The sequence below is a fragment of the Caretta caretta genome, chromosome 8 (genome assembly GCF_965140235.1).
Source record: "Caretta caretta isolate rCarCar2 chromosome 8, rCarCar1.hap1, whole genome shotgun sequence".
Lineage (NCBI taxonomy): Eukaryota > Metazoa > Chordata > Testudines > Cheloniidae > Caretta > Caretta caretta.
The window spans coordinates 18,133,730-18,148,872 of NC_134213.1; the positions used below are offsets into that span (position 1 = coordinate 18,133,730).

At 41.3% G+C, this 15,143-nt stretch overlaps 1 protein-coding gene across 1 annotated transcript; it reads right to left on the reverse strand.

Annotated features, from left to right (window-relative positions):
• Window positions 1–132: 132 nt before the first annotated feature.
• Window positions 133–6,963, reverse strand: GRXCR2 (glutaredoxin and cysteine rich domain containing 2). The gene is made up of 3 exons (XM_048859642.2): window positions 6,586–6,963; window positions 3,986–4,210; window positions 133–1,832 (listed from the first exon to the last, which is right to left on the reverse strand). The coding sequence occupies exons 1-3, from the start codon at window positions 6,943–6,945 to the stop codon at window positions 1,653–1,655; spliced, it is 765 nt and encodes a 254-aa protein (XP_048715599.2). The 5' UTR covers window positions 6,946–6,963; the 3' UTR covers window positions 133–1,652.
• Window positions 6,964–15,143: the final 8,180 nt, after the last annotated feature.

The following is a 15,143-nucleotide window of genomic DNA, read 5'->3' on the forward strand; positions in this document are numbered from 1 at the left end:
GCAATGAGAATGGACAATAAATATTACTTTATAAATTTACATTTTCAGCTAATTTTTATTGTAAGTATTCAGCTTATGTATACCAGGAAAAATAATTTACAATTTATTTATTTTACACTGGTGAAACTGTAAATAAAGCCAACAAAACTCAAGAAAAGCATTTTGAAATGAAAACCAAACAAAATCTGAGGACAGAAATATGCTTAATGAGAATTACAGACTTTTGAAGTTGATTTTACCATTAGTTCATGCACAGATCAGGACCCCATCCACTCAGATTCACAGCACAGAATGGTAGTTCCCCAAGTTAAGGAAACTAAATTATCTGCGATATTATTATGCACTTTTTTAAAAGCATAGTTTTGATATCAGTTACAAACATCAGAAGATCTGGAAACTAGGATGGCATTATTTCTAATAAAGCAACTGTCTCAAAAAAATCTTATAACATACACATGCCAAAGTACAAACTCAACCATAAATTACTCTGTCTAGGCTTGCAACCTCAGCATGTGGAGCATGTAAAAAGCCTGTTAATTCAGAGTCTCAGAGGTAATATGCAAGTTAAACCTTCATTAACATTACCCAAGAATATCAAGTGTAATAAGCTTTTAGAAAACAAAAAGCATTTCCCCTGTTTGCCTTCACTTTTTATGAAGCCCTTGTGTCCTGTGCTGCCACTGGTAGCCTGCTAACAATTGAACATCACTGCTTCAGCTAAAGTAATTAGAGTTTGTATTTTGCAAATTACAACATGGGATTAATATGAAGCAACAGGAGCCCTGTTCACCAACAGCCTGATGCGGAGCAGAGCTGAATACCCTCAATTCCCATTAACATCAATGGGAGCTGTGGGTCAGCACTTCTCAGGATCAGGCTATAAAATGCTCCAGTTTTTCTATTTTTAATTTCCCCATGGTAATTTCTCAATAAGGTTTCAGACCTGGAGACAGGCTCTTGTCAGCTACTTAAATCATACACTGGGAGAACTGCTGTGTATCATCAGACTATATTTGAAATCTGCAGGAAATCCACTGTAGGGTCGAGTGAATTGCACAATAAAGTATCATTTTAAAATGTCCACCAAGTTAAATCTAAGAGGAGGTTTTGCCAACATGCAGCATTGTTTTTATACAAACATTTTGTAATTTGACAAGTTACTCACATGCTTAAACTACAGCTACTTCTGCTGTTTATTAGTGTTATTATTTTATTACAGGAGTACCTACAGGGCCCAGACAAGCATTGCAGCCCCACTGGACCAGGCACTATGTAAACATGCATTCCCCACCCTACTGAGTTAAGCATGTGCTTAAGTGATAAATATGTGTAGTCCGTTTGACTTCACTGGATTGCTCACATGTCAAATTAAGCACAATGTGTAAGTGTTTGCAGGATTGGGCCTAATTTAATTAGAAGACGCAACAGGGGCATGTACAGACAAATTGATGGGGAGGAGGGTGGAGTAACAGTAACAGGAGTAGGTTTACATGTAGATTTAGGGGTGTGCACAATGCACTCTTGCCACTTTTTAATAACCTGCTGTTATACACTGGTTGCTTTCTTATATGAAGAATAGATAATGTGTACTAAGGTTTCAGTGAAACATTGACCTGGATATGCATATGTAATTGAAGGGATGGTAGATATGATTATTGGGCACAGACCTGGCAAGGTTGCAGGCCATTTTCATTGCAAGCAGGACATCGGAGAGCCCTGTAGGACTCTTTAAATCTGTTAGCCAACATTGAAAACTTGCTTCCATGGCACAGAGAGCAGGGGGCTGAGCCTGATCCTTTACACTGGGAGCAATTGTGTTCAGTGTCTCCTTCCTGAAACAAAAGAATCAAACAAATATCCTTTATTTAACACCAGAAATCTAATTAGTAACACACAGAGTAGCAGAGAACTGTCACCAGAAGAGCCCAATTTAGGGGGAAATTCTCCTCAAATCAGTACAACAGCTCATGGCTTTGATATACTGCTCTCCCTCCTGCTACCTGCTTGGGTCTCCTATCCTTATTCTGTTCTGCCTACAGGGACCTCTCCAAAGCAGGGACTGTGTCTTCCCATGTTTATGGGAAATGCCTGGCATATTGTGATGCTACCACAAATAATAATTATGGGCTGTGTGAAATGCAATGAAGTTCAAGCTTCTTTCCTTCTCCCACAAGGCTCTGCATAGCTCTCCATCTGTTTCTGCTGGCATTTCTCACCACTCCTCTCTCCTCTGTCTCTCCACCAGTGAATCTTACCTCATCTGTTCTTTAATCTCCTTCTTCTTTCTCTTCCCCCCGCCACACACACCATCATGCCATCCTCAATGTTGCCCTATACATCTACAACTGCCTCCCCATCTGTGTGTGCCAGGCGCTCTCTTTCAAATCCCTCTCAAAATTCCCTGTGTCTGCAGATCCCAGAAATTATTAAATATCTTCACTCGGAAAAATGCCTTACTGCAAAAAGGCTGTCAAGTTCAGGTATTTGCATCATTCATGGACTTCTATTTTGCATAGCATTAAAGAGCAAATGGTGAAATTTGAGGGCCTAAGTTAAGGTGTAGTTTGGTGCCAGATACATGCTTTAGGTGCCCACCTGCTGAAAGTCCAGACTGGTGTATTTCAACTTATAATGATAATACTAATAGGCACCTTCCAGGGCTCTGAGCTTGCACAATATCAAATGCAATCTATCTATCCAAATAGACTGGCCCACAGTTACCCTCCAAAAAGAACCAGTCCTAATCATGGAAACCTCACCTTTTACCATATTCTCTTCATCTCAGATGACCAGGAAAATTGATGGGCTTTGCTGAGCTTCCACAAGGTTAGACTATTCAAGGACAACACCTTATGGCAGCTCCCTCTGTCTGCATTGAGGGACCTCCACCTTGAGCTCCTCCACGGATTGCAACTATGACAGTATCATGTAGGGAAGGAGGTAGCCTCCCAAGTAATGAGATCCCAAACCCATTCAGAGCTTTGAAGGTTAAATGTTGAATTTGGATCCCTACATTAGATGACCACATTCAAAAACTGGTCTCCCCTTCCCTGTTTCTAACCAAAACAAGTTCCAAGTTACTGTATGTGCTACTGATTTAGGGGGATCTTCAATTTTGGGTGATGATTTTGAGACACTGTAAGGACACCCTGGTTTTGAGCACCTGCCCTCTGAAAATCAAGCCACTTTTAGGTGCCTCAAATTCAGCACCCAAAAACTGAGGCACCTGAATGCCAAAGTCACTTTGGAAAACCTCTGCCTTAAAACTTTCCAGAGAAGGTAGAGCATTCGGTTTCCCTGTACACTCATGCGTCTGAGCCACAAGCAGATTTTGTGTTTGGAGAATTTCTGTAAGTAAAACTACACCAAGCATAAAAGGTCAGTTACTGATTTGCAAAAGTTATAATTCTCAGGAGTGTCACTGCACAGCGGCATGACATTCTGGGAGCCCACTGAGGTCAGACTAATTGGAATTCTGACCAGGAAAGAATGACCTGTGCAAAAAATGGAGGACCTGAATCCGAAATATTTCTGCTGATATTAAAGGACTTCCGTTACAACCTCAGGGCTAGCTCAGCCATGTAGTAATAGTGCTCTGCATGGGGAGATTCAAGGTCAACTCTAAGGCCTGGTCTCTCATTCCATTGGGAGACAGGGACAAAGGGCCTAGTCTAACATCCATAAAAGTCAATGGAAGACCGATTGACTTCACTAGGGAGAAGATTCAGGACAAACTAGCACTACAGAAGTATAGCCCCTATCCCCTGGGTGTCAGGGATGCTTTGCTGCATAAACAGTGATCTCCCACAGTTGATATAAGAACAACATTGAGGCCAATGATTCCAGCTTTCAGCTGAAGTAACTGGTGACCTTGCAGATGGGTGAGCTTTGAAGAGTGGCTGATGTGGGAATTCTCAGGGCCCTGACCGGGCTAGGAGGACACAGCAGGAGTGGGGAGGAAGCACTGCAGCCCATCTTGCTTTACCTGCACATACTGCTTGTCAGCAAGTTGGTTTTCTGCATCTTTCACACACCCATTGATTTGATGACCATCCCTTTCCTTCCCATCTCGGGACATGAAGGACCAGTCATCAGTGCCCTCATTCTGGATGATTTTTCTCATCAGCTCCTTCTTGTCCATTGGTGTGCGGATGATTTTCAGGTTACTAGTGTAGATGACAATCTTGCCAAAATCTAAAATGGGGGAGGGCTGTAAAAGGGACACATGAGTACCTCAGCTGTACAAAACTATCACACAGTACAAGGCAATCTCTGCTGCCCTGGCAATTTCCAGAGGAATGAGGCCCATAATGCTCACTGCAGTTCACCCAATAGGCTTGCTCTGCAGATTTTAAGAAGAGCTCAACACACTGAGTGCACATTGAGCGCTGAGCTCTGTTAAAAACTTGGGCCACAATTCTGGCTGCTGAGCCCCTTGAAAATCTAGCCCTGAACTCCTTTGAAAATCTGGTCCTATGGGCCTGATTCAAAACCCATTGAAGTCAATGACAATCTTTCATTGACTTCAGTTGGCATTAGACAAGGCCCTATAAGCCTCATACACAAATTGCATCTTTGGGTAGGACAGCATCCTGGAGTCCATCTGTTTGTTTCAGTCCCAAGGGAAGGAAAAATACCATGGTTTGAAATCAGCAGGGGAGGATTAGGGAGGAAAACCATCTCTGCATTAGGAAATGACCTGCACCCTTTGGCGGTTGAGAAGTTTGCAGAAATTTATCTCCCCATGATTTTTCATATTTCCAAGCGTGTCTTCACTTTCTGATCCTGCCCAGAAATGGAAGTGCCGAATGATGTCAGGAGAGTCTGTAACTTTTGACATTTCCTAACTCAATTTTGCAGATTTAAAAAGATACAGATGAGTAGACAAGAGTTTGGGGCAGTCACCCAAACAAAGGCAAATGTCTTAGAAACTCACCCAGAAATAACTCGAGTCCTAGACAATACTCCCTCTCTTAAATGTAAATTCCAATATCCAAGGCTGTGCATGAGCTATTATAGTTTGCATAATGGCTGCCATGTTTGCCTATACAACTGATGCACTGCCAGAATCTAATTCATTATTGAACATCAAAGGTGCTAGAAAAGGGGCATGGTCTAGTGGTTAAAGCACAGGTTTTGACCACAAAGAGATCCAAGTTCTACCCCAACTTCATGTGTGACTGTAGCTAAGCCACCTTGGGCCTCATTCTCAGATCTGCTGAGCACCTGCAATAACCACCAATGTCAAAGTTGATGCCTTCATTGGAGCCAGCAGGGGTGCAACACCTTTGGAAATTGCGTATCAACCTTTCTATGCCTCACTTTCCCTATTTGTAAGTGGGCATAAAAATACTTACCTCCCTCTTGGGGGAAGGAAGGGCTTCATTTATTAATGTTCGTAAAGTGTTTTGAGATCCTTGGATGGAAAAGAAACAAAAACAACTAAATCCAGAATCTGTTGTATTCTATATCTAACAATGAAGAGAAGGACTAAATAAATGTTCTTGTGTTCCTTGAATTTATATTCTTTTCTACCAATTTTAAAGCTCACCTAGGGGCTGTCGAGCACTTCTAGTAAAGCAGTATGTTTGCTCACTTGGCCCAGTTCCTCTTCTCTCTCTACAAGTATCATGCAGTAGCTTCCATATCTTGTTATTTTACACATTGGGTTGACATTGTGTGGGCATTGGTGGCACCTAGATCTCTCCCATTCTCTCTCTCTGTGTGGTACACAACAGTTTAGTTTCCTTGGGACTGAAATGTTTTAATCTAACTAAAGTCTTTGGGCCTAATGTAGGAGTATTTGGGTTGTTAATGGCTTGTGATTTACAGGAGGTCAACCTTTAAACCTTTAAACCTGACCTTTAAACCTTAAATAGTTGGTGCAAACTAAGCCTGGGATTTTCAAAGTAGCCTAAGAGAGTTTTAGGCATCCAAAGCCTATTGAAATTCACCTCCCTTAGGTTCTTTGGAAAATCCCAGTTTACATATAGTGTCTGGCACTGAAATACAGCATAGGCTATGTGCTAAGGGTGTGCTACACAGTTGTTAAACTTCACCAAATCTATCAATAATTTGGTAATTAGTTCATACACTGAGACATGTTTTAAAAAGGGTTTCAATTTAGCCCAGTGTCACCTGCCGTTTGCACCTAGTTACTTGGGCCTGCAATTCGGGTACATAAACACACACCACCATATAAATATTTATACAGTACCTTACCAGAACACTACATTACACACACAATTTCCCCACTGGAGAGAGGAGGAGAGAGACAAGGAATCGCACATAACATACATAACAGATGTTAGTCACTACTGCAATATGTGCAGATGCAGTGGTGTAGAACCTTACCTATATGGAATGAAATAGAATAGAATAACTGATATATATAACTTCTGTGTGCTAAACCAAACCTGCAAAGTTCAATGCAAATTTGTGAAAGCTATTGGCAGTGTGACTTACTATATTATATTTTGATTTGAGACACTTCAGGCTAAGCCCCAGACTCCATAGTATAAAAGTGGACCCATTTTAAAGCCACTTTTGCAGCCAGTGTGAAAACCTAGCATGGACATTACTTACCCTGCAATGACTATCACTTGCTTGGTAGTCACTGAAGAGTGGAGGGTTACTTGCTAGATTGTACTTGGTACCGTCTTTGAATACACTGATCCTTTGGGCAGTCAGTTTGGCTGATGAATAAAACCTGGATTCTGGTGCCTCTCCAACCTTGTTGAAATGGTCCCCTGACTCAAAGCTGTGGTGGAGAAAACGGTGAGGGAATTCTTCCTCTGGAGGCTTCAGTTCCTGGCCATCTTCATAGACCTGCTTTAACACCCGGCCACTGTATGCCGAAGAGATTTTGAACCTCACTTTGCGGGGTCTTGCCTCACACCTCTGGCTTAGTTTCTTCTGAACCTCGTCCATTGATATGGATTTCATGCAGCGTCTCCCAGAAATCGACTCAGCAAGGAGATCTTTGGGTTTACAAGAAAAGCCTCTTTATTTTCTCCCAACCATGCAATGTATAATTCAGGGTTCCTATTAGGTCCTCTTGTGTTACAGTCAAGCTGACACCACTGTATTAAATATTGATGGATGCTCATGAAATGGAATGTAATTGTGGTGGTGAAATATAAGGTAAGTTTCACTGAGCTCCCCTGAATGATGGATGAGCCGGTGTACAAACGCGAACAGGCGTTAACTTTGGAAGGGTGAAATTAAACTGGGACACAACTCACTCAGTCTATAGCCATGGGAACCCTCTCTCTGTATATTGTGATCAGAATCACCCAAATATACCACACGGGCAGCTTTTAGTAGTTTTCTGAAAAGGCTGAAAGTTATGAGGACAAGTTCTCAGGAAAAGCAATCCATCTACTCAAATAGCATATGTAAATAGTTCTCCCCATTCCTGCTCTGAAACCCTAGGAGTAAAAAGCTCTATTTCATTTTAATCCAAAATTCTCTACAATTTGGTGGAGATCTAATTAAGATTGTCTCTTTCTTTAGCTTTAAATCCCTATTTGTAATTCTCACTGGCTTGCTGGGCCTTTTAACCATTCTGGTTTTGCTAGTCTATTTTTAAAGGCAATCTCCTGCTACAGTAGGACTTCAGATACCTCCCCGCACCACAAGAAACCCAGGAGGCCTGATTCTCCACTGCCCTGCACCTTGTGTAGTCATTTATGCCTGTACAATGGGTCTGATTTGGTGCACTCACTTTACACTACACAAGGTGCAAGGCATTGGAGGATCAGGCCCAAGATCGTCACGGCCTGAACTCTTCTCTTCACTTCAGAAAAACAGCAATTGCTACAGCTGTTATGCAGATTTTTTTTTTCATTGGCAGTTCACACCACAAGGCTCTGGTAACTGTAGCAAACATCTACAGTATCTGATAGGAGTCCTAGTTTCGTCTCCAACTGAAGCACCTTTAATGTCCTGACATTCACAATGCCCCCCCATCCATATTGCAGCTAGCAGCCCCTCATGTCTCTTGCCTTTCAGTACTAAGGCACTGTCAAGGATCTCTGCTTATGTCTTAGTGGCATGCACTTTGCTGCTCTGGTAAAGTAGGTATTAGGCCTTACAGTTCCCAATCCCAGCTGTGCATTTCGGGCTTTTTTTTTTCATGTCCAGGGAAATGTATGCTAAGTAGCATAATGCATCAGCAGAATAACTGTCACCTGGCATTTAAAGATCCTATAAAAATCTACTTACATGAAGTACATGGAGCAATAGCTGCAATCTCTGCCTTTTTGCTTAGAATCCCTGATATTACAGTAAAATGTCTTCATAATGAAATGTGATTTCATTGAGTGGTGCTTAAACTAAACTTTCTGTCTGCATCCTTCCCAGACTATCTCATATGGCTGAAAAATAGAGCTTTTTAAAGCAACATGTTCTCAATAGATTCATTATATTATATTATCATGACTACTTTATGAAACATTAGGAAGACAACTCAGGGGCCTACATATTAATGAATTACTAAACATTCAAATGGTGCCTGGAGGAAAATTTATGCAGTAGAGACCTCCTAAAAGTATAGCCCTGATGTATAGAAAGTGTCTTCCATTTTGACAAGTGCTGTTTTAGTGAGTTCCTTTGCACTTCTGGAGCCCTGCAATATGCAAATATAACCTTCACTACAGGTTTAAATGGCATGTATTCTGCCCACAGAATGTATGCATAAGAACATAAGAAGGGCCATACTGGGTCAGGCCAAAGGTCCATCAAGCCCATCAAGTATCCTGTCCTCTGACAGTGGCCAATGGCAGGTACCCCAAAGGGAATGAACAGACAGGTTATCATAAAGTGATATGTCACCCAATCCCAGCTTCTGGCAAACAGAGGCTAGGGACACCATTCCTGCCCATCCTGGCTAATAGCCATTGATGGACCTATCTTCCATGAATCTATTAGCTCCCTTTTGAACCCTGTTATAGTATTGGCCTTCACAACACTCTCTGGCAAGGAGTTTGAGAGATTGACAGTGTGTTGCATGAAAAAATACTTTCTTGTGTTTGTTTTAAACCTGCTACCTATTAATTTCATTTTGTCGCCCCTTGTTCTTGTATTATGAGAAGGAGTAAATAATAATTCCTTATTTACTTTCTCTATACTACTCATGATTTTATAGACCTCTATCATATCCCACCTTAGTCGCCTCTTTTCCAAGCTGAAAAGTCCCAGTCTTATTAATCTCTCCTCATACAGAAGCTGTTCCATACCCCTAATCATTTTTATTGCCCTTTTCTGAACCTTTTCCAATTCCAATATATCTTTTTTGAGATGGGGTGACCACATCTGCACGCAGTATTCAAGGCGTGGGCGTACCATGGATTTATATAGAGGTAATATGATATTTTCTGTCTTATTATCTATCCCTTTCTTGATGATTCCCAGTGTTCTGTTCGCTTTTTTGACTGCCGCTGCACATTGAGTGGATGATTTCAGAGAACTATCCACAAAGACTTCAAGATCTCTCTCTCTTGAGTGGAAACAGCTAATTTAGACCCCATCATTGTATATGTATAGTTAGGATTTTGTTTTCCAATGTGCGTTACTTTGCATTTATCAACATCAAATTTCATCTGCCATTTTGTTGCCCAGTCACCCAGTTTTGTGAGATCCTTTTGTAGCTCTTCGCAGTCTGCCTGGGACTTAACTAGCTTGAGTAGTTTTGTATCATCTGCAAATTTTGCCACCTCACTGTTTACCCCTTTTCCAGATCGTTTATGAATATGTTAAATAGGACTGGGCCCAGTACAGATCCATGGGGACACCCACTATTTACCTCTCTCCATTCTGGAAACTAGCCATTTATTCCTACCCTTTGCTTAACTGGTTACCAATCCATGAGAGAACCTTCCCTCTTATCCCATGACTGCTTATTTTGCTTAAGAGCCTTTGGTGAGGGACCTTGCCAAAGGCTTTCTGAAAATCTAAATACACGGTATCCACTGGATCTTTGTCCACATGCTTGTTGACCCCCTCAGAGAATTCTAGTAGATTGGTGAGGCATGATTTCCCTTTACAAAAAACATGTTGACTATTTCCCAAGAAATTATGTTCATCTATGTGTCTGACAATTTTGTTCTTTATGATAGTTTCAACCAATTTGCCTGGTACAATTTGCCTGAGGCTTACGGGCCTGTAGTTGCCGGGGTCACCTCTGGAGCCGTTTTTAAAAATTGGCGTCGCATTAGCTATCCTCCAGTCATGTGGTACAGAAACTGATTTAAATGATAGGTTACAGATGACAGTTAGTAGTCCTGCAATTTCATATTTGAGTTCCTTCAGAACTCTTGGGTGAATACCATCAGGTCCTGGAGACTTATTACTGTTTAGTTTATCAATTTGTTCCAAAACCTCCTCTAATGACACCTCAATTTGGGACAGTTCCTCAGATCTGTCACCCAAAAATAAATGGCTCCGGTTTGGGAATATCCCTTACATACTTGACAGTGAAGACCAATGCAAAGAATTAATTTAGTTTCTCCACAATGGCCTTATTGTATTTGAGTGCTCCTTTAGCATCTCGATCGTTCAGTGGCCCCACTGGTTGTTTAGCAGGCTTTCTGCTTCGGATGTATTTTAAAAAAAAATTTGCTACTACTTTTGGAGTCTTTGGCTAGCTGTTCTTCAAATTCTTTTTTGGTCATGCACCCCATCCATTTCAAAAACACACCAAAAAGATTGTAATATTCACCTTCATCCCAACCTTCTACTTCACACAAAATTCAAAATCCAACCTCTCTGCCCAGAATGAATGTGCTTTGTAATCATGCAGCGCAGATCCTAGTGCATTTCTATTTCAAATTAGATATCACCACCTGTGTTTAACATACATACCGTATAAACTGAGCCTCACTATTGTTCCATTTCTTTATACACAAAGACCAACCTACATTCATTTGATATGAATCTTACTTTACAAAGGCACTTTAGTCTGATGATTATTATTTTAGATAAAGAGAACAGGAAACAAAAGTAAAGAATCCATGACACAGTTCAGTGTGACCATCCCTTCTGTAATAATCTGAACATGAAATGGTTGCTGATAAACTTCATAGTCATTTATAGGAGCTGTCTGATTCATGACAGAGTCATCATTATTGTCTAGCTAAATACACCACACATTCATTTTGGCCCTATTATTTTAGGAATGGAATTATAACCTCATCCTCTCCATTACTACAGTTGTTCTCAAAAACCCCAATGAGGATCAGGGCCCCGTTGCACTGGGCATTTTATCCTATGCATAGGGGGTGCTATGCAGAAAGGCCTAAGGATGGTTATGGAAGACTAGACAAATGTGGTATCTAGGCTGGCATCACTGGGCCAACAGAGGGGATAAAGGGTAATGTGATAAGAGACTAGGTCAGATATGTAGGAAGCAGCAAAGCTAGCTTGGAGCTTGAAAGCAAGAACAAGAACGTTTAACTTGCTGCAGTGGGGAAGGAGGGACTAAAAGTGTTCAGATCAGGATGTGCTCTGGAAGCTAATTTAGCAGTCACATGTCTGATGGATTGAAGGGCAGGAGGCTAGTGGGGGCATTGGGGAGGCCGGAAAGGAAAAGTTTAGAGTAACTGAGATAGAAGACACCATATCAAGGCGTACAAAAGAGTTTTAGCTGTCAGGCTCAAGAGGAAAGGTTGAATCTTTGAAATGTGGAGAAAAAATGTCAATCTTTGGGTATAACCTGGATGTGTGCGGAGAAGGAAAGGAAGGAGTCAATGATTGGTTATGAGGCTGAAGGATAGGGAGGATTAACAGTGGCAGAGAATGGGTGAAATGCAAATGCATTTGGGAAGAAATAGACATTTTAGCCACAGGAAGTTTAAATCATCTGTGGAGGAGGAGATATAAGAGAAAGAGAAAGATTCCTCTACTCTTAGCTTCCCCTCCAGGTTCCTCTGCAGTAGGGGACAATCCATCCTAAGTTAGGGAAAGGTGTTTACTCAGGGAGGTGAAATTACTTAAGGGTATAATTGGGACATACAGTAGCAAACACAAGAAGAATCAGTGATAACTTTTCCAGATGCACACAAGTGACTTTCAATGAGATTTTAGCTCCTAAGTCACTTAGGTGCTTTTGAAAATTTTCCTTGAGCACTTTTGAAAACTCTACCCACTGTGCATATTTTAGTACCCCACATTTAGATTTCAAATGCAATACATTGTTCATACGTTGTAAGAAATTTATTTTTATTGCCCTGTGTGGACTTTGGATACTTTGCTGAGCAAATTGGGTGCAGTTTCCTTTTATCATCTTTTTATTGTATTTGCTCTGTGTATTTAAGAACCTTCTAACAGTTAGGGTTTGAATTCTCAGAATTGGCCTTTTCAAATCACTCAGCTATCCTTGCACTGGAATAATGGTGCATTATTCCATTTTATTCCTAGGATAATGTGCTTGCAGCAAGTGGTGTCACAATGGAGATGAGAAAATTTGGGATGCTTTTACTTTTGCACAATCAAAATGATGGTGATTTGTCTGGATCTGGGTCCCATTTTACCTAAAATCTCCAAGTTTGAAGGATGGAGGGTTGAATAAATGACTCTGCTTTTTGCCCATCTCTAGCTCTAGATACCTTATAATTAATATTCGCCCCAAACCCCAGGACTTTTTCACCATCACCACCTTTGCCACTATGTCTGGTGGATACTAACCAACTTTTTAAGAGGCTTTTCTCTGCAGTCACTAAATTTTAAAGCGTCTAATCTATACCTCTTTCTGAATCCTTACCCTGTGAAAAGAAAATTCCCCAGTATTTCTGATCCCACAGGGATGAAGACAAGCATCCAAGAAGAAGCTTACTTCCTTTTTAAAGACAGCTACTGGAAAAATTTGACATCCTTAAACTGACCCCACTATTCAGCCCATGATGGCTGGCCTGTTGAGCCTGTGGACTATCAGATTTCACCAGGTCATTGTTCTGACACTCAGTGGACCAGAAACAGGAAAAGGTGATTTGTCTTTCAAACAGGATGAGACAATTTCACTTTATCCATTGAAGCTAATTTCGCTGAAGATATTATACTGATTACAGGAATTTTGTATTATCTCATAATACCAGAGCATGTACTTAGGGAATGACTCATCTCAGACTTCCCTATACTTCCTGCCCGAGGAAAGCATAAGTGCAGCAGATGTCCGGGAGCCATCTTCTCTGCCAAGAAAGGGGGTCTCCCATTATTATAGATGGACTCAAACTTGAACTAGAAATCCAGCACATGTGCCAAAATACTATACCAAGGAGAGTCATTTCCTAAACACAGGTTTCAGAGTGGTAGCTGTGTTAGTCTGTATCAGCAAAAACCAATGAGGAGTCCCTGTGGCACCAAAGTGCCACAAGGACTCCTCGTTGTTTTTCCTAAACACAGTAAGATTCAGCATATTACACCTCTGTTTGGCACCAAGGAAAACCCTGTAAAACGTTTTCCCATTTCAGGTTAAACCAACAGACATTGTTCCGCATTTTTTAGTCGTAGTTGAAGAAGCAAAATGTTCACTCTGGCTCTGCTTCCATTAGTCAATGGGAGCATTGTCATTGATTTAATGGGCCAGATTTTACTCATGCTGAGTAGTATTACTCTGCATATATTTATATTGAAGAAAATGAGCCAACTGGCAGAGTACAGTACTCCTCTAAGTAAGTACTGTACAACTTACATTTGTAAGTTGGCCCAACATTTGGCCCAAAGAGAGAAGGATCAGACCCTTTTTAGCTAAAGTAAAATGAACCAGAAGAAATTTGGACATTCATTACTAATTTCAGCAAACCTCAAACTGAGCCTGAACTCCACCACGTGGTCCAGGAATGAGGCCCCATCAGACTAGATAGATGAAACAATGTACACAATTTGTACACAATGTATCACAACTTAGACATCCTCCTAATGCAATGAGATTGTGATGTTTACAGAACAAGTGCTGAACCTAAATCGTAATGTTAAGTTGGGGTTTTTCCTACCTAAATACAGCTGCTTTGAGTGGACTAGGTCATCCTCTTAAAACATTTGCCCAGTGCTAGATTAGAAAGATGAGATGGTAGATCAACTTTGCTTCTTTGGATAAGCTTATAGAATGCTGAATATAATCACTAACCCCACCAAGGCACACTTTGCTGTAGCCACATAAAAATCACCTTTTACATGTAGATAATACCTTTCATCCAAATACGCTCCCCAAATAATATAGTATCAGTAAAATCCAGCCACTTCTGCACTAGGAAGGAGGTGCAAAACAGTGCAAAGTACAGTGCAAAAGTGTGCACGTAGAGGACATTTAGGCTAAGAACATCACTGCAAGCTCTACCCTTACACAGAGTGTCATGGGACCTTTAAATGTTCACATGTCAGGAGTCAGAACTATAGATGAGCAAATAATTTATTCAAAAATTATTATTACGCTTTATTACTTCTATTAAAGTAGCAACCAAGATCTGCATCCCTTTGTGCTAGGTGTTTTACAGAGTCAAGGGGTATGTCTATGTTTAACTCAAAGGTGTGATTGCAACATATGTAGACATGCCTGAGCTACCTTTGATCTAACTAGCTCAAACAACAATGGCACTGAAGCACGGCAACCTGACCTAACAGCTGGAGTACATACCCAGGCTTCCAGGTCTGGTTTTATAGTCTATGCCCCTTGCTGTTTCTCCTTCCTGCCTGGATAATTCCTTACGTCTTGGAATGAGTTTTCCCATGTGAATACTTATACCTTCAACAGCTGGCGTCCCTGAATAGTCTCTTAATATTCTGTTGGTTCCACAAACATTCCTGCCAGTGAACTTATTTGTTATCATTAACGGAGAGGGAGCACAAAAGCTGTGTGAACTGGGTTGACATGAATTGATAATTGTGACGCTGGTAAAACACATGCCAGCTCTGGCCAAGGCAATAGGCAAAGCTAGCCTGGGGGCAGAGAGGGAATGAGTGCAGAGCTGGGCTGAGGGTGGAGCGGAGCCGGGGGCAGAGCAGGGCTGGGTGGCACTCCTCCCCACCCCCTATGAGGGCTGGCACATACCCCTCCTGAATGCTCCTTCCCACCCCCCGGGGGGCATGCCCCACAGTTTGGGGACCACTGGTTTAGACTCTCAGAAATGCTTGTAAGTTGCTGAATGCAT